At 49.4% G+C, this 25,712-nt stretch overlaps 1 protein-coding gene across 1 annotated transcript in view; it reads right to left on the bottom strand.

Moving 5' to 3' along the window:
- COG4 (component of oligomeric golgi complex 4) overlaps window positions 1–25,712 on the bottom strand; it is a 984,804-nt gene that overhangs the window by 190,212 nt on the left and 768,880 nt on the right. Inside the window, exon 11 of the mRNA XM_069654962.1 lies at window positions 19,615–19,781. Coding sequence (XP_069511063.1) covers window positions 19,615–19,781 — 167 coding nt within the window. The remainder of the gene's footprint in view (window positions 1–19,614; window positions 19,782–25,712) is intronic.

The raw sequence follows: 25,712 nt of genomic DNA, 5'->3' as shown, positions 1-25,712 counted from the left end.
GGGAGACCGAGAGTGGAATCTGAACGGGATCCGACACATTGCCTGAGAACTGCGACCACTGCATCTTGAGGACCCATTGCAGGGATCTCATCCTTAGCCTGGCCTCTGGCACCAGAAAAATGCAGGATGCCATGAGGCTGAGCAACCTTAAGAATTCAAAAGCCGGGAAACTCTGGACACGTTGAAACTTGTCCACCATCTGCACAATGTGATGAGCCCTCACCTTGGGAGGTGAGCACTTCCCCAAGGACGTGTCCAACACAGCCCGATGTACTGGAGCTGTTGGGAAGGTGTCAGATGCGACTTCTTGAAATTGATGAGAAGCCCAGCCTGTGGAGGGAGCGGCAAGTGAGACCGAGGTGAGCCAATGCTTGCTCGGGAGAGCGCGCACAGTTCAGCCAGTCGTCCAAGTAGGGGTAAACGTGAATCCCCCCCATCTGAGATACGCTGCCACCACCACCATTAGCTTGGTGAAGACCCTCGGGTCGGAGGTCAATCCGATTGGCAACCCGAAACTGAAAGTGTGAGTTGCCAGCCGCAAACCTCAGGTACTTTCTGTGCTTGGGATGATCGGCACATGAAAGTAAGCATCCTGTAGGTCCAGAGACACCAACCAATCCTAAAGTTGAAGGGCCTGGAGGACTTAAGAAAGAGTTACCATCTTGAACTTGTCCTTCCTGAGAAGTGTGTTCAACCAACGCAAGTCCAGGATGCGTCTCAATCCCCAGTCTTTCTTTGGGATCAAAAAAATAAGGGGAATACCAACCCCTGTTTCTCTCTGCTACAGGCACCAGTTCTATAGCGCCTTTCTCTAGCAGATCCAGAAGCTTCAAAGAGATTCCCCAGTGGATTGTCATGAAGCCGCCTTAGGAAGGGAAGGCAGTAGCCGTGGGCGCTTGTATCCAGAACCCACACATCCTAAGTAATGGCTCGCCACTCTTCATGATGCTGAGACAGTCTGACGCCAACTGGCGAACCAAGGGACATGGCCCCATGACTCTTTTGGAGCGGCTGTGGCAGTGCCTGAAGGCAAAGAGGCAGCTGCCTGAGCAGCTATGGCACCTATATTTCCCCGACCACCACAGGTACTTTTACGCTGACCCCTTTGACTGGCGGCTCCTCTCTTTCTACCAAAGGAGGAGTAGTAACAAAAAGAACCTCCCCTCCACTTCTGTCCCCTAGGACAAAAAGGCGGAGGTTCATGCATGGCTGCGCTTAAAGATTTAGCCGCAGCTTTCGAGGTCTGCAACCTCTCAAGGCTCTCGTCAGCCTTGCTGCCAAACAAATGCACGCCATCAAAGGGCATGTTCAAAAGACAGGCTTGCACATCCGGAGCAAAACCCGACTTCCGCAACCACGCAAATCTTCATATAACTGTGCTCCCAGACATGGACCGGCTAACACTGTCGTCCGTGTCCAAACCCAACTGAAGGGATTCACACATGGCATCCTTGCCATCTTGCACGAGAGCAAGAAATCCATCCCCTTCATCCCCCTCGGGAATATGCTCAGCCGCAAGAGAAAAACAGTTCCACAGAGTGTGTGAAAATCTTGCTACGGCACAAGTGGATTTAGTGCCATACTCCCCGCAGAAAACACATTGCGTGCCCAACCGAAAAGGTTGTCGTCCCTATCAGGAGGGATGGTAGGGTACGCCGCCTGCCTCGAGGTGGCCGTAGCAGCATGAACCACCAAACTCTCGGGAGTGGGATGAGTGGATAGGTAGCTGGGGTCGCTACTGGAAGGGCAGTATGTCATGGTTAATGATTTGTTAACAGCCGGAAGAGATTCCGGGGACTGCCAAGCAGCCGCCGCCCTTTTCTGTAAGGTTAGATGAAAAGGTAACACCGGGTCAGAGGACGGACCTTGATCTAAAATGTCCGTGAGATCATCTTGCACAAAATCTACAGGAGGACTGGACCAGTCCAGATACTCCATGACCCTAGCCATGAGTCTCCTGCAGGATGACTCAGCATGAGCCCCAGGCTCAGGCCTGCCAAATTCCACTTCCAGAGAAGTGTCCAGGCCACTAGCATCATGAAGAGTTTGCCTCAACTCTTCCAGTTGGCTATTCCTTGAAAAGACAGGAGCCCCATTAGGCTCAACAGGGTCAAGATCCAAATCTGACCTCTCCTCCTCTTCATAGATGTCATCCAGAGGGAGGTTAGAGTCCTGTCTCCGAACAGCCGAGGGTCTGGAGTCCATAACAGGCCTGACAGTCTTGGAAGTAGCCTTCCTTGGAGGATCCCCAGTACCCGGGATCTCCGTTGTTAAATTTAGGCCAAAAAGCCCCAAAGGCTGCGAGAGCACCAATGGCTTCAGTGTCGACAAAGGCGGCGATGGCACTGAGGGCTGATACGAAGGCAAAGCTTCAACATCCCAATCCGACGGCCGCGACGCCGCCTTCGAGTCCTTATCAGGTTTCTGCGGTCTCGCTGGGGACGAGGACAGACATCTGGAAGCAAGTCTCTTGCGAACATCCTGAGCCTTGTCCGAACGGGACCTAGAAGGTTCCTTATGAGGATTGCGCCGAGGACCCAAGCATGAAGGCGTGCGAGCCACGGATTGAGACCGTTCCTTGACGGCTTTGTCAGAAGGCGTGGACGGAACTGTGCCTTGAGATTGGAAAATCACCAACATCTGCTCCCTAAAGGCAGCCCATTCCTCCGGAGTCGCGAGGACTTAGTTGGACAAGCCAACTTGGACTTACGAGACTTACTGGGCTTGGAACCCCTACCTACCTGAAGCTTCCCCTTACGCTCCCGCAAGGCCTTAGCAGTCAGCGACTGGCATTTGGAACAGTCGTTGTTGTCGTGACTCTCGCACAAGCACCACAAATAAATGCAATGCGGATCAGTGATTGACATTTTAGACTTGCAGTCCCAGCAATTATTCCAAAATGTTTATAAACAATTCTACTAGATGATTGATGCAATTTTAAGGTCACCAGCAAAGCAATAATTGAGTGATCACCCCAAATTTGCCTTTTCTACTGAGACAATAGGGTGGGTTACATCTTTATGTATATATTAGGTATTTTGAGGCTTAGTATCCTCACCCTTTACAGCCTCGTCCCATAACCCCCTAAGGGGGTTTATTTTGATATAGACATAGAAGTTATGACAAAGAAAGCCTAAAAGGGGTCAAGATAAATCCACCTCAGGAAAGCCTGTATGTCAAGTGAGGAAAGAGTGTACAAGTGATGACACAAGTGTGAGAATGTACCTGAAGGTGCGTTATTGTATATATAGAATCACAGATAATACAAAAACCCAAGACTATTCTTGAAGAACTATAATAATGGATCTCAAAGACTATCCAAGGAGATTATGTCAAGAAATATCTCTACCACAGAGAAAGACTGCAAATAAAAAGCCTATTGGAACATAAAGAAAAGATCAGGGGAAGAGAAGACATTCTCTTGGCCTATTTAAGTTGGTTAAATATAGTGGTAGATTCAGATAGAGTTAGTTTGGGCAGAGGACATTTTTACTTTGGACTTCATGACAACCTTTCGGTCCCTTAGATAGGTAGGGTATTCCCTTTAGTGATCGGGAAAGTTAGGTGTTTTACTTATAAATTAATAAAGGTATACAGGTCCTAGAGACAAATACTTCAGGGGAGAAATGAAAAACTGGAAGACCTTTCAAAAAAACAGATGCAAGATCAAAGTCATAAACTAGACCCACCCTGGCCCCCTCCCACCACAGATGATCACAAGTTTGAAAATGCGGAGGAACCCCTTACTCGAGAAATTGAATGCATAACTCTGTTTGTGGCCTTTCTTCTGATTGATTACCCTCTTGGTCCTATTGCCTCTTTTTGTGAGAACCTTGACTCACTTTTATCTGTTCTTTTACCCCTGGAGGTTCCTCGTATACTATGTGGGGATTTGATTTTAATCTTTATCTTACCTCTATTCACTCCTCTATTCCACGTATTCCTATTCTTATTTCCTATTACTCATATCTCTGTTTCCTCTCGATCAGAATTTCTCATCTCATTTATCTCTCATCTCTGTTACAGTGTTTGGGGGGACATGGCCTCGTAGACCTTGTCCTACCACTTATCTGTTGGTGTTTTCTGTGGGTTTCTGCACAGAAATCCAGTTTGGACCCCTGGCAGTGCAGGTCTTCATTTTTACCTTTTGGTGAACAGTGGCCATGGGATATCCCTAGGGCATCCATGGGCAGGGGTACACCCTTGTACACCTAGTGTATGTTTATGGCCATCTATGTGCTGCCCACAGAGCAGGGTATGGGCTGGTGGAAGCTACATGCTGATTTGTTAGTGGCTCTGGGTTTCCTCCATTTTTGCGATACCCAGTCCCCTGCCATAGGAAGCAATGGATTCTTACACACACACAGACAAGATGGCCACTGGTAGACTCTTGATTTTGTTTGAGAAACAATGGGAAAGGCAAAGTCCTGAGAAGCCCTGGTTCTGTTCCCTTGGTATGGCTCTGGGACTGCCCCCTGCCAGACTGGGACTGCTTGTTGTGTTGGAGCATGAATAAATGGAGTCAATAAGCATTCTGTGCTGTGGGTATCTGGTTGTGGGTGAATGGTGTTGCCTGCATGAATGCACTTGTGTCTGAGTGAATAAGGGGTGCTTTGCATAACCGGGTACCTCACACTCACCTCCTTGTCAGAAGCTGAAATAAGAAACCTGAAGCCATCTTAAGCTTGAATCCTGGGTACAGCTAGAAGTAGTCGCCTGCGGCTGCAACTCTTCAAGTAAAACAAGGATGCTTTGCTGCGAATTACTGAGATTTTAACAAATCAGAAATGTTCGAGGGAGAAAAAAACAAAAGTCATTTGAACAAAAATGACTTTCGGTTTTCACACCCCAGGACATTTCTAATAACCCACTGCCCCCCACCCTCTTACTTACCTCTCGGCAGCACACAAGGAGGTGTGCCGCCGTGTCATGCATCCTTCTGCGGCGCTGGTTCCCTTCACTTGCGTAAATGAGAGCCAGCGCTGCAGGGTCCTCTTTCTTTTTTTCAAAACTATATTTAATAGGGAGTGGGGGACACCCCCGCAACCTCTGATGGCATTATAGTGAACAAGGGTGTGGGGCCACCCCCGCAGCCTTTGTTCACAATAACACCAGTATTTATTCGAAATTTTCATCTGTAAGACATTTTCATACAGCAGATTTTCGAATAAATCTCCCATTAGTTTTTAATTTCTCTAAATAATGTACGTATACCTCTGTGCTGGCTCAAGGACTGATCCAGAGGATCTGGATAGGCACTCTTCCAGTTGCAAAAAAAGGGACATCATGCAACTGCTACTCTTCACCCGTAGTGTCCTGGAAGCGAGTCCTGCGTGCCTTCTGTCCAGAAAGGGACCTTCATGGGTCCAGAAGAGGAGTGCCTGGACATCTTGATACCAAGAAGTCCACCTGTGTCACTGAGCAAGCTCAGGGGTGTTTCGTATACATTTTTAAATGGGTTGGAGACGTCCTAACTTGCCCTAATACTAAAATGGGAGTAGTCTCTACCGTCAAATAATAAAGAAAACACAGTCCTAGTCAGTCTATGTCAAATCAAAATGGCCTATTATAAAACCTAATGCCTGCCCTATCTCTTATAAACAAATCATGTAAAGGGGATTGTGTATGCAAAGGAAAGTCAGTGTTATAACAAAGGATCGAAGTGGCTGAGTCAGCTCTCCTCCCCACGTTGGACAGCACTGAGTAAGGCGCCCCCAGTAGACAGGATGACTCACTCTGGCTCAGGTTATCAAAAGAAGGCAGTTCAAAACGTGGGTCGAGACCCGCTTGGCCTTCTACGTAAAAGTCACTTAATTTCAATTCAGCAAAAGTTCTTTCACAGTTCAACCAAATTCACGTAGGTCTCCTTCTGGCAGGCTCAGTCCTCGCAATCACAGCACTTGCAGGGTTTCCCTTCCCCAAGCTTCATTCACATTCATTAGGGGTTCCCTTATTTATTTATTTAATTAATTAATTGTTTGCTTGTTAGACGCTTATGCAGGAAATAAAATTCTGTTTCTAAGCGCCCACGGGGCAACAGGGAGGGGACATGGGGTAGCAGTACAATGAAATACAAAAAATACAATTAAATACAGAAAAATACAGAGGAGGAAGGGACGGCGGAACCTACTATGCCTTGTGAGTATTCAGAACGTGCAAGTGCAGGAAGGAAGTGGGCAGTGGGGTAGGTGCTGAGGTGTCCATGCTCGAGGGTGAGCCACAGGTGAAGTGCAGGATATAGTAAGCGCTATGCGCCAGGAGCCGTGTTGGGTGGAAAGTGAAAATATCCAGTGTGGAAGGTGAGCCGAGGCAAGTGCTGAAGGAAGACAGATGCTGGGGAGATTGGGTGTGTATGGTCATGGGCCCAGTGGATGCATAAGGGTCCAAGACACCAATCACACTCACCCTAGCTTATTTCATGTCCCCGGTCTCCTTTAGTCGGGCTCGTACCTTTCACTGATGTCAAACAATTTCGAGCGTGCAAGGCTTTTTCCATAGACCTCCGCTGGACCACTTCGACTTTCACTTCTGCTCTCCCTTAAGTTATTTGCCCCAGTGTCTCTTGGTCTTGGTAGTGCCATAACACAATCAGAAAAATTCAAAGTAATCTTTCTATTAAAGCAATCACCTTTTAATTTCCCCTTTCGACAGGATTAATCTTGACACATGAGCATGATACAGATGATACAGAATAGCTTTATAACAAGACATCAAACATTTTGTGTCGGCTTTCGAGTGGGCTATTTCCTTTCGCTGGACCACTCTGCTATTCTGTATCACTGGTTTCACAGTTACCAGTAATTTTACAGTTCACCACTGGTTTGCTTTCTTTCGTGTCTCATCAACACACGTGCAAACCTTCAATTGTGAGAAACTGTTGCAGCTTCAATTCTCCTTGACACAAACCGGCGTTTCATGTCTTTCGCTAACTCACTGGTTGTGTGTATTCCTTTCTTTTCTCTGTGGTTGATACCACAGGCTTGGCCTCTCCTCCCCAACTCCGTCGTTCACCCGGGAGGGACGCTGGCATCCTTGAAACACAACACAGGCTTCTTCTTGTCTAGGATTTGGCTTTCTCCATGTATCGTTCAATTGTGAGATTCCGAAACTGTCAGTCCCATAATGCAACAGTCACTTGTCACTTTGTTTCCAATTTCAATTCAATATTCCGATTCACGCTCCAGCCACACATCCATTCACCGGGTTTCCTCTCTTTCTTGTCACAAGACTCACCCGGCTGGTGTGGTGCTGGCAAGCAACTTCATGGGGGATCTCTGGGTTGAGGTCAGGGTCGCGCCACCTGCCTCTCCTTCCTCATAACTCCTTCGTTCACACTGGAGGGAAATGAATGCCTCTGGGAATGTTGGTCCTCCCCAACTCTGATCACCTAGGAGGCAGTGCACTACAGTTCCCAGCATGCACTTGTTCCTCTGCTCGTCAATACCCCAGAGGTGCGAGCACTGGGCTGGCCCAATGAGCAGCTCTCCTTGTTACGATTCCATGGAGACGCGTCTCCCTCTCCCTGCTGCACCCCTTCAGACACCCCCGACCAGCGTGCCGCTCTATGTTGCTTCAGATAACATTTTAGGCTGGGCTTTTGAAGGATTCCACTTGCTGGATTGCACAAAACAGCCTCCCTTCTTCCAGCCCAAATTCTCCTGTCTGAGTGCTCTGGTAGCGATCCTAGGGACCTAAAGGTAGGGATCCTCTGCCGGACTCAGCCTTGCAGCCTCCCTCCTAGCTTCCCAAGAACAACTGACACCCTCTCCCCTGCAGTCTGTTTTTGTGCACCTGGGAGAGGTTAATTGTCTGCAGGTGTTTGGTCAGGCTTGGGTCTGCATGACCTTGCATGTCCTCGTTAACCGGACAACCTGCTGTCAAAATAAGAGTCTGTACTCTGTCAGTGTATTTCTTGTTTGAAATCTTAACACCTTTAGGTTGCCTCTTCTTGGTATTGTGTGAAAATGGGTCAGAGGGGTGAGATGTTGTGTTTTTGAAAATACCCCAGAAAAAGAGAGAGAGGGGGTGTGTGATTGTGGGTAACAGGTAGAAAGGGGATACTGCCTCTCGCCCGAGGGTGTTCCTGCAGCAGTTTCCAAGGACCCCTGCCCAGGTGATCCCTCGTCACACGTCCGCCAGCCGTGTTGGGATCTAAGGGCGATGGCCTTTCCCTGGCCACCTGAACAAAGAATCTTGGGGGACTTTCCGTGTGAAAACCTTCTGGTTTCTCACAAGGGTTAGAGCAGTGAGCAACCCTCCCATGTGCTGGTCTGTTTGCATTACATGCCATTTCTCTCTACTTCTGGTCTCCTGTGTTTTATTTGTGCCTGAGTGGTCATGGGGGAGCAGGACAAGCCTGTAACAGTCACCCAGGGTCCAGAGGAGTGTTCGTGACTGATGGATGCCAAGCTGCTGAGTATTGCCTAGAAGAGAGGGTACCCTGGCATAGTGCTGTCAGACACCAAAAGCTGCCAAAGTTCCAATCAACCAAATTATCCTTCAAGGGGCACCACTGCCATGACATCTGGCCACTTTCCCGAGCAGAAGAAGGTCTGCCTGTGGGTTTCCTGCCACAAAAATCCAAAGACGTCCCGAGGGTCCAGATTTGGTGAGGGTTCACAGTCCAGTCCAGTGGTCATGTCCAGGTCGCCAGAAGCCATCCTGAGATCTGTGCCGTGGCTGTAGCAGTGAAGAACCGAAAGGCGGTAAACCGCTAAATACCGAAACCCAACATCTAATTCTGCCACTCCACCCATCACCACTGAAAATCATCCACGGCCACGAAGGGTCTTTTCTTCAGCCAAGCGTTTGAGGTCTACAGCAAGCTTAATCTTTGTGGGACATCCACAGCCGGCGTAGCAACCCAACATAAGAGACCATGTGACAGACCTGCATTGCTGCCTTTCCGACACGGCTTGGTTCCCTTCTGCTGCTCGACATCAACATACCAGCGACTACCTCTTCCAAGGGGTGGCTCCATACTCGAGGGGTCTCATCGAGTGAAGCCAAGAAACTCCACCACTTCGCCTGCTAATGCACCAAAGGTATTGTGAAGGGGAATAGCATCTTCCATTCTCAGGATTTATCCCGGATTCCAGATTCTTCTTGTATCCTATTCTCCTGTGGCTTATGAGGTACTTTGGGGTAGTTTGTTCTGTAGAAAGAGAATCAGACTATTAATGAACATTTTTGGACTGGGCTGCAATAAACAAAGTACACCTTAACTTTTCCTTACAGGTTGCCCAAGTGGGGGTATCCTCACACAGTATTGCATTTTTATCATAAAGAAAGCATCCTGTGGTAATGTTTTATGAAGTTAATGCTTGGCTAAGAATTTAAATGTTTTTTAATTACCGTCAGCAGTTGGTGCATTACAACTGAATTTAAAGGTAACTGTGGAACCACAAACAACTTTGTATACATCTTAAATTAAGTTACCCGTTTAGTACAAAGTGAGTTATTTATTTGTGCACATCTACTTAACTTTTTTGCCTTTAATAAGCACCTAAGAACCAGCCCGTATCACCACCTTTGAGTACCAGCCTTGCTTGTTCGTCCATAGCTCTCATTGGAGAACCTTGGCTGGCATGCTTTGTGCCTCTACCTCAACTATAAAGTACAGATACCCCCTCCAGTCGTACAATCATCTCTTGACTTTTTTTTTTAATTCCATCATCTTCACTGCCGACTACCTCTCCTATTAAGTCTTTTCTTTGTCGTGATCTTCGGACGTTCAACATTTCGTTGTTTGTCTCTCCTCCTTCTGACTGTGCTGCTTTTTCTCTTTCTCCTCTTACAGCATCTCTTGATGCGCTATATCCTGCTAATCAATTTACTCCTACCCAGAAGTCACCTCAACCTCGGTTTAGCTCACAGCTCAGTTCACTACGCCACAGTCTTCGTCGTGCTGTACATCGCTGGCATAAGTCTTTTTCTGACTCTGATGCTGCTGCTTTCTCATCTCTTCATACTGTCTTTGATACTGCTCTCCTTTCTCTTCCAAACCTTATCTCGTATACCCTATCCCCCTTCTCAGATTCCTGCCCAGTCCTCATCCCTTTCAGCCAATGATTTAGCCTCATTTTTTGCTTCCAAGGTCACCCTTCTTTGTGACCCTATTTTGTCCTCTCCTTCTCTTCCTTCTTTACCTACAACATCTTTGGCCTCTTTTCCTTCTCTTTATGATTCAGTTTCAGCTGTTTCATTGGCATATCCTACTTTCGGCCCTCTTGATCCAGTCCCGTCCACTCTTATTCTTAAAATGTAACCTTCTCCGATTCCTTATCTCACAGCTTTGTTCAATATTTCCCTTTCTACTTTGGTGTTTCCTTCATTATTCAAACATGATACTATTCTTAAAAAACCTACTCTGAATCATTTTCTTCTTTTATTAACCTGAAATTCACACAATTTGGTCTTGTCTTACAGCCATTCAATCATGGATGACAAATCACTACCTCATGTTAAATCTTTCTAAAACGGAGGTACTTTTCTTTCCTGTTTTTACTATTCCTCCTCCTTTGCACCTCCTATTCCTTGTCCCCCCTCTGTTTTTCCACTTTCCTCTGTCGCTCATAATCTAGGAACTTACCTTGATTCTTCCATTTACTCTTCTAACCATATTTCTTCCTCTGCTCGCTCTTGTAGAGTCCATCGTTTTAATATATGAAAGCAAGGCATAAAATAAGCAGTGTCGCATAGCAATTTGCTATGCAATTCAGTAGGTTTGCGAAATAGACACACGTGAGGCAAAATTAGCCATTTAAGTTACCCTGTTCAATTAAAGTACCACTCAACCTGCAGTCCTCTCTTGCCCTCAGGCTCTCTCAACCCTCTTTTCTCTGGTCACTGCAAATTCAAAGGGTCTAATGAAGAGGAGTGCAGTAGTAATCATCACTACAACTCTTAAGGGCCAAAAGACTGTATGGGAGTACTAGGCAAGAATCTTTTTCTTGTTCAAATATTTGCAAACCAGAAGTAAATCAGGATGATACTTTTATTAAGCCAACTATATCCCCTCTGGCAAAACGGTATGTGTTACTTATTTTTTTTTTTAAAGACATACAAATGCTAAAAGTGGAAGTTACATAATTACAGTATTGCTGCTGTAAAACACTGCATTATCTCAATGCTTTACAGTAAAGTTTAGGTTACTGTGTATAAATCTCGTAATGTTGTGAAAAACCAAAGGGCGTTTCACAACCTAGTCCCTGGGGATCCCGTACTCAGGTGGCCAGGGAAAGACCATCGCCTTTGCTTTCGTCTCCGGCCAGATGAACTGCTGAGATCGAAACTTCCTGCTGGATTGCCCAGAACCAGAGCTGCATCGCCTCCCTGGACAGAGGAAGTGACCCTGCCCCCGCCCCCCTTTTTGTTTAGGTAGTGCATGGCCACTGTGTTGCCTGTCAGGATCAGGACATTCTTTCCTCGCACAGTCGGCAGAAAAGCCTTCAGGGCAAGCCTGACGGCCCTCAGCTCCAACAGATTGATATGGAGTCTGGCCTCCGACAGAGACCAACGACCGCTGACTGTCAACTCATTTGCATGAGCTCCCCATTCCGTGAGGGACGCGTCAATCACGATCGTCACCTTCGGCCAGGATAGCCAAAATGGAGCCCCCTTCATCAGATTACCTTCGACGCCCCACCACAGAAGGTCCTGGGCGACCGAGGACGGCACCTGAACAGGGTCCGACATCCTGCCGGAGGACTAAGACCACTGGAGCTTAAGTGCCCATTGCAAAGATCTCATCTGCAACCTGGCCTCTGGCACCAGAAGAATGCAGGATTCCATGAGGCCGAGCAATCTCAAGAACTCGAACGCTGGGAGACTCTGGGCAAGCTGAAACCTGTGCACCATCTGCTGAATGTGATTAGCCCTCACATGGGGAGGAAAACACTGGCCCAGGGACGTGTCGATCACTGCTCCGATGTACTGGAGGCACCGAGTTGGCGTCAAGTGGGACTTCAAGTTTAAAAACAAAAAAAAAAGATTTTTTTTAATTGATTTTATTCAACCAAACAAAAATACAAACCAAACACGCAGTGCATATATCAACAGTTCAATTGTTCATTGCTTAATTTCGGTCACTGCGAACCCCCATCCCCACCCCCCTTTATGAGCCTATTTATTCCACACACTCTGTATCTGCCGCACGTGGTGGGGTCTCACTTTCCGTGGATTCTGTCAGGTCTTGTATTGTTCCAAACAAGTCCGCTATTAATGATTTCCATGCCATCAGGGTGCCCGCCTCCTCCTCTCCCCCTACATTGCTTGCCTCTTGTCATACCATGGTTTCTGCCTCTGCCCATTTCTGCAACTCTTTCCACCACACCTTCACCCGTGGCCTGTGACATGTCTTCCATCCCATGGCAATCCTACTTTTTGCGAGCACATATGCTAGATCTTTCAATTTACCAACATGCTTAAGTTTCTGCGATCTGGGGAACCCCCCCAGCAAGCAGGCCCAGGCTGTATCTATGATGATCGTGACCCCCTTTTCCGCTAGTTTCTGTGCCATCTCACACCAGAAACGCTCAATTACTGGGCATGACCAAAACATGTGCACCATGTCAGCCTTTTCTTCGTAACATTTGTGACATGCTTGTCGTCCAGCATTTTCAAACCTGGATATCCTCTGAGGTGTCATATATGCCCTGTGCGTAATATACAGTTGTATCTGTTTTAGCCTCGCATTCCTTGACACCTTCTTGTGGTACCCCAGGGCATGTTCCCACATCCCATCCTCTATCGGGGCTCCTACTTCCGCTTCCCAATCCAGTCTCAATTGTGTTAAATCCTTCCCAACCTTAGACATCACCATCTCGTACAGTCTACAGATCTGATGCCCCCCCCCCCCTCCGATATATCATATATTGCATCCATGATAGCATCTGGTTCTTCCTCCAATACTGTTTTGGGCCATGTTTTCCTGATTCTCTGCACCATTCTGTGATATGTGATACACTGGCCCGTGCGTAACCCAGTTTCCTCCCCCAGCACTTCAAAATCTGTAATAGTCCCCTCTTGCCAGATCTCTCCCAACGTTACCAGCCCCACCAATTTCCAGTGGTTCCTGATTATCATCCTCAGCTGCTTATCTCCCCCTGCCAGTGCAACTAGTGGTATCTGCGGGGAGCATGGGAATGGGTTCTCCATCATCCGGCATGCCCGGCGCCTCATCTTCCACCCAAGCATCATCCTAGGGCGCTCTCTCATTTCTGTCTTGGGCAGCCAGATCATCTCTTTTAAATAAAATGGGGCGCAATCATGTCCAAACAACCTGGATTCGGGGGTCGCTTCATCTGAGTGCCATTCATCTGAGTGCCATTTGGCAATATATTGCAGCTGGCTCGCTACATAATAAACCTCATAATTAGGCAGTTTTAGCCCCCCTTTTTCATAAAAGTTCTGCAGCTTCCATAGCACCACTCTATTCCGGGTACCATGCCACAGGAAATCCCTACACATGCTGTTCAGTTTAGCAAAAAACTTCTTGGGTATCATGTACAGAATATTCCCAAAATAATGCAGGAGCCTAGGTAGGACCACCATCTTCAGCATTGCACCTCGTCCCATCATTGCTAGGGGCAACTTCACCCAGAATTTCATACATTTCTCAATTTTCACAATAGCTACCTCGGTATTGTGCCTATGTTCCTCTTCAACCGTATGGTACACGTCTATACCAAGGTTCCGGAAAGTACTAACCGCCCATGGTATTTGTAACACTGGTAACCGTCTCACAGGGGTTCCCTTATAACTTGCTTACGAAAAAATTCTAGATTTTTGAGGATTCACCGCTGTCCCAGACAGCCCGCATATCTCTCCATCACCTCCAGGATGTACTGGAGATTTTCCTCCGGGTGCCTCAAGTACAGCAACAAATCATCCGCATATAAGGAGATCAAGTGTCGTTCCCCTCCCACCTCGATACCTATAGTATCATATTGTTGTCTAAGGTATATTGCTAGGGGCTCTAGGGGTGGGACTTCTTTAAGTTGAGGGAGAAGCCCAGCCTGTGAAGGGAGTGGCAGGTGACGGACAGATGATCCAGGACTTGCTCGGGAGAGCGCGCCCTGATCAACCAATCATCCAGGTAGGGGTAGACGTGAATCCCCCCTTTCCTGAGATACGCTGCCACCACCACCATGAGCTTGGTGAAAACCCTTCTGGCGGAGGTCAATCCGAACGGCAGGACCTGAAACTGAAAGTGCGAGTTGCCAACCACGAACCTCAGGTACTTCTTGTGCTTGGGATGGATCGGCACATGAAAGTAAGCGTCCTTGAGGTCGAGAGACACCAACCAGTCCTGGAGTTGAAGGGCCTGGAGGACTTGAGAAAGAGTAACCATCTTGAACTTGTCCTTCCTGAGGTGCTTGTTCAAACCGTGCAAGTCCATGATGGGTCTCAATCCCCCGTCTTTCTTCTAAATCAAAAAATAAGGGGAATACCTTGTTCCTTTCCGCTACAGGCACCAGTCCTATGGCACCTTTCTCCAGCAGGGATTGTATTTCCTGCGCAAGGAGCGGATCCAGATTCTTCAAAGAGAGATTCCCTAGTGGATTGTCGTGAGGCCTCTGCTGGAAAGGAAGACAGTAGCCGTGGGCTATGATCTCCAGAACCCACACATCTGAAGAAATGGCACACCACTCTACAAGATGCTGCGCCAGCCTTCCCCCAACCGACGAAACATGGGACATGGCCTCATGACTGAGCTGAAGCGGCTGCGCAGTGCCTGAGGGCAAAGAGGCAACTGCCCGAGCGGCTTTGCCACCTCAAGTACCCTGTTTTCCACCTCTGGTACTCCTACGGTGGCCCCTTTGAGTTGCAGCTCCTCTCGATTTACCAAAGGATGAGTAATATCGAAAGGAACCTCCCCTCCATTGCTGTCCCCTACGACAAAAAGGCAGAGGTTGGTGAGCTGTAGCGCTCAAGACTTCGCTGCAGCTTTGGAGGTCTGCAACCTCTCAAGGTTCTCGTCTGCCTTGCTGTCAAAAAGATGTTCACCATCAAAGGGCATGTTGAGGAGCCGGGCTTGCGCACCCGGAGCAAACCCCGACTTTCGCAACCGCGCAAACCTGCGTATTACGGTGCTCGCCGCCATGGACCGGCTGACGCAATCTGCCATGTCGAGACCTGACTGAACGGACTCACACATGGCATCCTTGCCATCCTGCACAATAGCAAGAAAACCAACCGTTTCCTCCCCTTCGGGAATATGTTCAGCCGCTAACGAAATACAGTTCCACAGAGTGTGCGTGAAACGTGACAAGGCACACAAGGAGTTGGCTGCCTGTAAAGCCATACCCCCTGAAGAAAACACATTCTTTGCCCAGCCATCAAAACGCTTGTCGTCTCTATCAGGAGGGATGGTAGGGTACGACGCCTGCTTTGCTGGGGCCGTAGCCGCCTGCACCACCAAACTCTCCAGAGTGGGGTGCGTGGTCAAGAAGCAGCAGTCGCTACTGGCTCCGTGGTATTTTCGTGGCAAAGACCTGCTCACTGCCGGGAGACTCTCCGGAGCAGTCCGAGTTGCTGCCACCCTTCTCTGCAAGGCTGTATAGAAGCTCAGTACCGGGTCAGTTGGTGGACCTTGGTAGAGGATATCTGTTAGGTCATCCTGCAGAAAATCCACTGGTGGCGCAGACCATCCCAAGTATTCCGTGACCCTCAACATAAGGCGCCGGTACGAGGACTCGGCATGGGTGCCAGGCTCAGGACTACAGAACTCCACCTCCGGAGAGGTGTCCAGACCACTTGCGTCGTGCAATGACTGCCGCAGGTCTTCAATCTGGCTATGCCCAGACTAAATCTCGTCAGGTACCTCCTCAGACCCTTCATCCACCTCAGAAATATAATCCAGAGGCTGGAATGAGGGCACAGAAAAAGGGACAGACATTTTTAGCCTTGGCCAGAGCCTTTCTAGGGCGTTCCACCGTGCCATGGGGTACCTCCGACAAAGCAGCCTTGAAAGGCGTCGATGGAATCAGTGTTGAGCGTGGCGCTGATGGCTTCGACACAGTCCTGGAGGACGGAGCCCCAAGCGTGTCCTTCGACAGCCTGAGCGCCGAAGGTGTCGACGGCTTACTCGGAGGCAGAGCTTCGAGAGAGTCCCTCGACGACCTTGGCGCAGAAGGCGTCAATGTCTTCTTCGAAGAACTCACAGGCTACAACAGTCTCGAGGGCGTCGAGGACCGGGACCTGGAGCAGGCATGTCTAGAGCGACCATCCTTGTCCGACCGGGACCTCGAAGGTGCCCGGTGATCGCGACGACTGCTCAAGCCCGAAGGCGTGCGAGTGGTGTCTCTCGCACGGTCACAGCTGGCATCTTTCGACGGCGCGGACGGAACGGAGCCCTGCGACTGAAAGATCGCCAACATCTCCTGCCGGAATTAATCCCATTCCGCAGTAGTGGAGTGCTTGTTGGAATAAGCTACCCACCGACGGGCGGAGTCCTCGGACGAGGACGGCGAAGGCGACTGATGCTGGCGCTTCTGTGAGTGCCTCAAAGAGGCAGAGGAATGGCGGGACCTACTCCTGGACCGAGACCCCCGGACTTACACCGACGATGCGTAGAGTCGCCCCTCGAATCGTCAGTCGAAAGCCCAGTGGATCTCGACTTCCGGGGCTTGGCCACCTTACCTACAGAAAGCTTCTTCTTACGCTCCCGCAAGGCCTATGATGTAAGCGACTGGCAGTCTACACAGTCATCCATGTCGTGGTCCTCACCGAGGCACGTGTCGTGCGAATCCGTCAACGACATCTTGGACCCGCAGTCCCGACACTTCTTAAAACCCGGCCGCGGGGTGGAAGAAGACGAAGACATCATGGAATCTTCACAACAAACAGTTTCGAAGAACCGAAAGAACAGAACTCAGAAGAACCGAGGCGTGCCTAGATCTCCAAAGCGAACACATTCGCGGAAAAAACAGAACTGAGGCTATGAGCGTTGTGCGTCCTACTTATAACATCCGGTGACGTCGGCTCGACGGAGGCCCTCGAGGACAGTCTATTGACGTAATCGACGCAGGACGCAGAAAGATTTTCCGAAGAAGCACAGCTGTGGCAATTACTGTCATACATATGGAATACGTCGGAGGACCCAATCCCCTCGAAACCTATTTTTAGTTCATGCACACTTTTGGAGTAAACCTTCAATAGGATGTCTACATGCATACAGCAAGTGCATACATTTAGTCAGGAGCTACAAGCACCGATAAGGAATTGCGGATGATAAACATATTTTGAACTGTTAAACTGATGCTTCCATCATTGAATTCTAGGAAAATATTTTTCATAAACTGAAGCAAAGACTAAGTGCAAGAGGAAGGGCAAAGTCCAAGAGGCACACCACAAATTACACAGACTCAGTTGCACGATATAGTCTGACAGTGATTGGCACTTAACACCAATGGCAAGCTTTGACTCTGCAGAAGAGGACAATTGTAAACATTGCAACACATGTTGAAATGTGTAATAAAACAGTGAAATATCTGATATCAATGGACGTGCAAGAGTCCCTGATTGCCGTCATGCCTCGTCAAAGAACCAATAGCATTTTGCAGAGTGGAGAAATTACCCTTAAAAGGGAAACTAAAAGGAATAAACATGTCAAGATGGTTTACCAATCGGACAAATATTTTGGGGACATGAAGACACTAGAGTGGTAAACACAAATGCACGTGGGGACATTCAGGGGCGGGGGTAATTTAGGAGTAAGTGGGAGATGCAGGAGGAAAGGGGGAAGGAAAGAAGGGAGGAGACAGAAGTAATGGTGGATTAGGTTGTAGAAAGGAAGGCAGCGATAGGAGGTGACAGAGTAAAAGAGGCAGGGATGGGAGAAGGAAGAATGTACATGGCATGAAAAAAAAGCCTGCAGAAGGGTTTGGAAAATAAATCTATGGGTGTGCGAACAGCACACTAGAATGTTCATACAGGAGTGGAATCTTACTTCCTTAAGAAAGTGTGACACTGGATCACCCTGTGTAAAATAAACCTGCCAGTTTACAAGGGTACATAGCAGTGCTCTTGGTTTCCCAAGGGAAAATGTTTGTGGTGTGTTAAACAGAAAGCTCAAACTAAGCTCCTGGAAGCAGACACCATGTCAAATTCGTATGAAATGTGCATTATCCAAAACAAGAACTGTTCATACTGTAGACGTCTGGAAAATGCACCCATGTAATGTGGCACTTTCATCCAGCCCTGGCTTTTCAGGTTACAGATGCCAGCTAACCTACAAGTACAATAATGCAAAGCAATAAAGGTTGAAAACCTAACTTAACTTAAGGGGGGCACTTTGCAGCTTTAGTTGTCACTTGCCAAGTATTTACTCTTAACAAAATTAGGAGATTTTGCATTGCAACAAAAATAAGACATCTGCACATTGATAACAACAAAAAATTGAGGAAAAGAAATAAATTATGTGTGTGGTGTGTGTTGGCTCAATTAAAAAGTAAACCTTAAACAGGCTGTCTATGTGTCTTAAGCAAACACACACATTTAGCCATTAGCTATATGCACTAATCAGAAATGCTCATGATGAATGTTTCACGAGCAGTTAGCACTGAGAAGTAATTGATTCCATCCTTGACTGAACTCAATATATTTTTTATACACTCAAATGCTAAATTCTCCGTAGAAGTTGAAGGGCGACATTGTATAGTGTTAGGAAAGATTTATTTTTTGCAACTTTCCCTCCATAGTTTTCTATGTAACTCCATTCTTTTTGATCTGTTTTTTGAAGGAAAGCAAAGCCTTCAGATTTACTTCCCTTGCCTTTTGATCATTTGTTATGGGAAACTGATAAGTCCTTCAGACTATCAGTACTGGGAAACTTTGTACTTTTTAACACTGCACACAGCACCTTACAGTGAAGTGCAGTGGGGATACTTTTTTATCACCCTAGATTCTTACACTTCGGATTTTTGTTTACTTTTATATGTGCCTAAAGACAATCTTGTGGCAGCAGTTCCATATTTACAGTTTTTGCATTATTTTTGGTGTGCACATTCGCACTTACCGTGCATGGCTACTAAATGTGGCTAGTGCTCTAAAATGTCCCGCCCCCACACTCTCCTAAATCTAGCCCCCAATGCTTAGTCCCATAACTTGATAGAGATTGGCTAGACTTTAGTGTCTTTTTCCTGTTCACCATTATAGGGAGGCCTCTCAATCTGTTCACAGTGATGATTCTGAAAATTCATCTCAACAGCTATGTTGATATGCAATGAACGTGACAGCCTCGTTTGCCTTTCTATGGCGAACCATGATTAGGTAAAGGTGCTGAGAGAACGTTTTTCTCTTGTAGCCGCATGGGCCAATAGAAGGGGTGAGTGCTACAAATTGTGCTGCAAGACCAGTCTAAGGAGGCCATGGTAGAAAACAAGAGTGGGTTGCAGTGTTTAAAGCCATATGAAAGTACGTGATACAGCGTAGAAAACAAGGTTCCGATACATCGCGATGAGGTGCAGAGCAGGTGTACCAACAACTGATCAAGAAACAGTGAGAGGGGGGACCATTCCTTTAAAAAAAGATGCTCCATACAAATCCATTTACAACTCAACTTGCACTTGAGCCCTCGTTCCCATGGTATGATCCCCAATATATAAGTACCTAAAATCAGATTCCAAGATTGTGGTTGAGTGGTTCATCATGGCGCAAAGACAGTCAATACTGGAACTGGACAGTGACCGCCCAATGCACTTCTTCACAATGTAGAAGACATCATCCACCATGCTAGAGGTCAGTTGACCCTTTTCAAATGAGTCCATTGCTACTGCCTGCAAATATAAGAGTGGCGAGAGATTAGTTATGTCCCTAAAACTTCGAGAAGAACAAGTTACTTTCTTACCTGGTAACGTTCTTTCGATGGGATGGTCCGACGACGTATTCCATATCTATGACAGGTAATGTCCACAGCTGTGCTGCTTTGGAAAATCTTTGGCGTCTGCGTCCTGCGTCGATGCGCCGTCCCCGAGGACCTCCTCCGACGGCCGACGTCACCCGATGTGATAAGTAGGACGCACAACGCCGATAGCCTCAGTTATAGTTTTTTCCCAGAACGTGTGCCACCAGTTTTCTGCCAGTCAGACACACAGGGCCAAGCGGAACGCAAGCTGCAATCGCAAAAGAAATTCTGCAGCAGGGAAGGCAGGGAGGGAGCGATATGGAATACGTCGTCGGACCATCCCATCGAAAGAACGTTACCAGGTAAGAAAGTAACTTGTTCTTCGAGGGGATTGGGTCCTCCGACGTATTCCATATCTATGACAGACTCCCAAAGCAGTACCAAGCAAGGAGGGGGGAAAGAATTTAGAATACAAATTTAACATGCCCAATCAAATTGCGGAATAGAGAACTGCCTTGCCAAAGGCCAGATCTTGCCCTCTGATGGAATCAAGGGAATAGTGACGTACAAAAGTATGTACTGAAGCCCAGGTGGCTGCATCACAGATGTGACGAATAAGAACTCCCCTCTGCAGGGCAGTAGACGCAGCCACTCCTCTGGTAGAATGGGCCCAGAAGCCAGCCGTAGGGTCCTTACCCGCCAAGCGGTAACACTCGGAGATAGCTAAAATAATCCAACGAGACAAAGTCTGTTTCGTCACAGCTTGTCCCAAACGCTTTCCAGCGTAACCAATGAAAAGTTGATCGTCCACTCTGACCCGGGACATACACAAAATATAAAAGCTCAATGCTCTCCGAGGATCAAGCCTATGGAGCCTCTGCTGTTCCTTACCAGGATGTGGAGGAGGATAGAACGCCAGAAGAACAACCTTCTGGCTCAAATGAAATTCCGAAACCACCTTCGGAAGAAAAGAAGGACGAACTCTAAGAACAACCCTGTCCTTATAAAACACAGTGAAGGGTGGCTTAACTGAAAGTGCCTGTAACTCACTCACTCTGCGAGCGGAAGTAACCGCAACCAAAAACACAGTTTTCAGAGTTAACAGCCTCAAAGGGCAAGAATGTAAAGGCTCAAACGGAGCACCCATAAGAAACTTAAGAACAAGTTTCAAATCCCAACCTGGCACCAAAAAAGGTGATGGAGGGAACACATTAGTGAGCCCTTTCAAAACCTGCGAAATTAAGGTAATCTTAAAATAGGAACACTCTTCAGACGAGCGCTTAAATATGGACAGCGCCGCCAGGTAACCTTTAATGGTCCCCACTTGCAAGCCCCAGTGGGCCAAAGAAAGCAAAAAAGACAGAACCATGGGAATGTCACATTCAAAAGGATCCACATTCTGAACTCTGCACTAGTCGCAGAACTTTCTCCAACGGCAACGGTACAGAGACTTTGTTGCCGGCCTCCTGGCCGAAAGCAACACCTCCATCACGTCTTCAGGGAGGTCCCAATCCTTATACCTCAACCTTTCAGAAGCCAAGCGTGAAGATTGAGGGATCTGACCTCTGGATGGAGAACCTGACACCCCCCCCCCTCCCGTGAGAGCAGATTGTCTCGGTAGGGAAGACGACGTGGAGGGCAGATTGACAAGTCTAGAAGGTCCGGGTACCACGTCCTCCGGGCCCACTCCGGAGCAATGAGGATCATCCGGGAACCGAACCTCCGTAACCTCCGCAGCACTTGCGGGATGACGGGGACTGGAGGAAACGAGTATAGCAGTGGGAATGACCACTCCACCACAAACGCGTCTCCTAAGGCTCCTTTTGGAGGAAATTCCTGCGAGCAAAACCTTTTGCACTTCCGGTTGACACTGGAGGCAAAGAGATCCACTTGAGGGGTCCCCCCAAGGGCGAAGATCTCCAGGAGAGTCTCCTGAGCCAGCTCCCACTCGTGAGAGATCGAGCTCTGCCTGCTCAGAGCGTCCGCTGTCTCGTCGTCTCCGGCCAGATGAACAGCCGAGATCGAGACTTCCTGCTGGATGGCCCAGAATTCGAGCTGCATCACCTCCCTGCACAGCGGAAGTTACCCTGCCCCCCCTTTTTGTTGAGGTAGTGCATGGCCACCGTGTTGTCCGTTAGAATCAGGACACTCTTTCCGCGCACAGTCGGCAGAAAAGCCTTCAGGGCTAGCCTGACGGCCCTCAGCTCCAACAGATTGATATGGAGTCTGGACTCCGACGGAGACCAACGACCGCTGACTGTCAACTCGTTGGCATGAGCTGCCCATCCCGTGAGGGATGCGTCCGTCACGATCGTCACCTCTGGCCAGGGCAGCCAAAATGGGGCCCCTTTCATCAGATTGCCCTTGACGGCCCACCACAGAAGGTCCCGGGCTACCGAGGGCGGCACCTGAACAGGGTACGACAGCCTGCCAGAGGACTGAGACCACTGGAGCTTGAGTGCCCACTGCAAAGATCTCATCCGCAGACAAGCCTCTGGCACCAGAACAATGCAGGATGCCATGAGGCCGAGCAGTCTCAAGAATTCGGACGCTGGGAGATTCTGGGCAAGCTAAAACTTGTGCACCATCTGCTGAATGTGAAGAGCCCTCACCTGAGGAGGAAAACACTGCCCCAGGGACGTGTCGAGCACTGCTCCGATGTACTGGAGCCGCTGCGTTGGTGTCAAATGGGACTTCTTTAAATTGAGGGAGAAGCCCAGCCTGTGAAGGGAGTGGCAGGTGACGGACAGATGATCCAGGACTTGCCCGGGAGAGCTCCCACTGATCAACCAATCGTCCAGGTAGGGGTAGACGTGAATCCCCCTCTTTCCTGAGACGCGCTGCCACCACCACCATGAGCTTGGTGAAAACCCTCGGGGCGGAGGTCAATCCGAACGGCAGGACCCGAAACTGAAAGTGCGAGTCGCCAACCGCGAACCTCAGGTACTTCTTGTGCTTGGGATGGATCGGCACATGGAAGTAAGCATCCTTGAGGTCGAGAGACACCAACCAGTCCTGAAGTTGAAGGGCCTGGAGGACTTGAGAAAGAGTCACCATCTTGAACTTGTCTTTCCTGAGGAGTTTGGTCAAACCGCGCAAGTCCATGATGGGTCTCAATCCCCCGTCTTTCTTCGAAATCAAAAAATAAGGGGAATACCATCCCTTGTTCCTCTCCGCTACAGGCACCAGTTCTATAGTGCCTTTCTCCAGCAGGGCTTGAATTTCCTGAGCAAGGAGAGGATCCAGACACTTCAAAGAGAGGCTCCCTGGTGGATTGTCGTGAGGCCTCTGCCGGAAAGGAAGACAGTAGCCATGGGTTATGATCTCCAGAACCCACACATCCGAAGTAATGGCTTGCCACTCTACAAGATGCTGCGCCAGCCTTCCCCCAACCGGCGAACCATGGGACCTGGCCTCATGTCTGAGTGGTAGCGGCTGCGGTGTTGCCTGAGGGCAAAGAGGCAACTGCCCGAGCGGCCTTGGCACCTCGAGAACCTTTGTTTCCACCTCTGGCACTCTTACGATGGCCTCTTTGACTGCTAACCCCCCCTCGCTTTACTGAAGGACGAGCAATAGCAAAAGGAACCTCCCCTCCATTGCTGTCCCCTAGGACGAAAAGGCGGAGGTTGGCGAACTGCAGCGCCCAACGACTTCGCTGCAGCTTTGGAGGTCTGCAACCTCTCAAGGCTCTCGTCAGCCTTGCTGCCAAAAAGGTGTTCACCGTCAAAGCGCATGTTGAGGAGCCGGGACTGCACATCAGGAGCGAACCCAGACTTCCGCAACCACGCAAACCTGCGCATTACGGTGCTTGCCGCCATGGACCGGCTGACACAATCCGCCAAGTCCAAACCCGACTGAATGGCCTCACACATGGCATCCTTGCCATCCTGAACCATAGCAAGGAAACCATCCCGTTCGTCCCCTTTGGGAATATGATCAGCCGCTAATGCAACACAGTTCCACAGAGTGTGTGCAATGAGACAAGGCACATATGGAGTTGGCCGCCTGAAGCGCCATACCCCCCGAAGAAAACACTTTCTTCGCCCAGCCGTCAAAACGTTTTTGTCGTCCCTAAACGGAGGGATGGTAGGATACGACGCCTGCTTTGCCGGGGCCGTAGCCACCTGCACCACCAAACTCTCCGGGGTGGGGTGCCTAGACAAGTAGCAGGGGTCGCTACTGGCTGGACGGTATTTTCGCGACAAAGACTTGCCCACTGCCGGGAGACTCTCCGGAGCAGTCCAAGCCACCGTCACCCTTCTCTGCAGAGCCATATGAAAAGGCAAAATCGGGTCAGTGGGTGGACCGAGATCAAGGATGTCCGTGAGATCATCCTGAACGAACTCCCCTGGGGGAGCTGACCAACCCAAGTACTCGGTAACCCGAGGCATAAAGTGCCGATATGAAGAATCGACATGAGTGCCAGGCTCCGGCCGACAAAACTCCACCTCCGGAGAGGTGTCCAGTCCACTGCCATCATGCAGTGACTGCCTCAGGTCATCAAACTGGCTATGGCCCGAGATAAACTCATCTGGAACCGTAACCGTAACCAGGCCGCCATCAGATCCTTCATCAACCTCTGAAATGTACTCCAGACGGGGAGAGGAAGACCTCTGTGGACCAAATCAGTGCCGGACCTTAGCCATAGCCTTTCTAGGGGCAAACCCCGTGCCAGGGGGCCCCTCCGACACCACCGCCTCGAAAGGCGTCGAGGGCGCTGAACGAGTCGGCGCCGGCGTCGACAGAAAAGGCGTCGACGTCAGCTGCAGCTCCGCCAGCATCGGCGGCGTCGACACAGTCCTCGAAGCCGGAGCTCCAAGCGTGTCTCTCGACAACCTAGGCGTCGACGACCCCCTCGAAGGCAGAGCCTCGAGAGAAATCGTCGACCTCGGCGCCACAGGCGTCGACGTCTTCTTCGAAGACGGCACAGGATCACACGGTCTTGAGCGCATCGAGGACCGGGACCTGGCACGGGCATGGTGAGAACGGCTACCCTTGTCTGAGCGGGACCACTCAAGCCCAAAGGCGTACGAGCGGTGTCTCTCGACCGGTGCCGACCTACCCCACTCGGAGGCGCGGACGGACCGGTGCCCTGCGATTCCAGAATCGCTAGCATCTGCTTCCCGAAGGAAGCCCATTCCTCCGGTGTCGCTTGCATGGAGGGATAAGCGACCCGCCGACGGGTTGAGTCCTCGGAAGAGGACGTGGAAGGCGACCTATGCCGCCGTTTCCTGGAATGCCTCGAAGAGGCGGAGGAGTGGTGAGACCGACTCCTGGAAGGAGACCCACCGGACTTTCGACGATGACGCGGAGAGTCGCCCCTCAAGTCATCCGTCGAAATCCCCGCAGACCTCGACTTCCGGGGCTTAGACACCCGGCCTACTGACAGCTTCTTCTTGCGTTCCTGCAAGGCCTTTGCCGTGAGCGACTGGCAGTCGACACAGTCGTCCATATCATGGGACTCCCCGAGGCACCAGAGGCAGGCGTCGTGCGAGTCTGTGACCGACATCTTGGACCCACAGTCCCCGCAGTTCTTGAAGCCCGGACGCGGGGTTGAAGATGAGAAAGACATCGCCACAAACAGGTCTACACAACAAACTGAACAGGTTCAACGAACCGAGAGTTGAAAACAGCAAACTCCAACGAGTCGAGGCGTACCGAGATTCACGAAGCGAACACGTTCGCAGAAAAAACGGAACTGAGGCTATGGGCATCGTGCGTCCTACTTATCACATCGGGTGACGTCGACCGTCGGAGGAGGTCCTTGGGGATGGCACATCGATGTCACCGACGCAGGACGCAGACGCCAAAGATTTTCCGAAGCAGCACAGCTGTGGACATTACCCGTCGTGGATATGGAATA

This window comes from Ambystoma mexicanum, chromosome 1p (assembly GCF_040938575.1).
Source record: "Ambystoma mexicanum isolate Mex_15411 chromosome 1p, UKY_AmexF1_1, whole genome shotgun sequence".
Taxonomy (NCBI): domain Eukaryota; kingdom Metazoa; phylum Chordata; class Amphibia; order Caudata; family Ambystomatidae; genus Ambystoma; species Ambystoma mexicanum.
The sequence above is the reverse complement of the archived record's forward strand: the minus strand, read 5'-3'. Positions and strand labels throughout refer to the sequence as shown.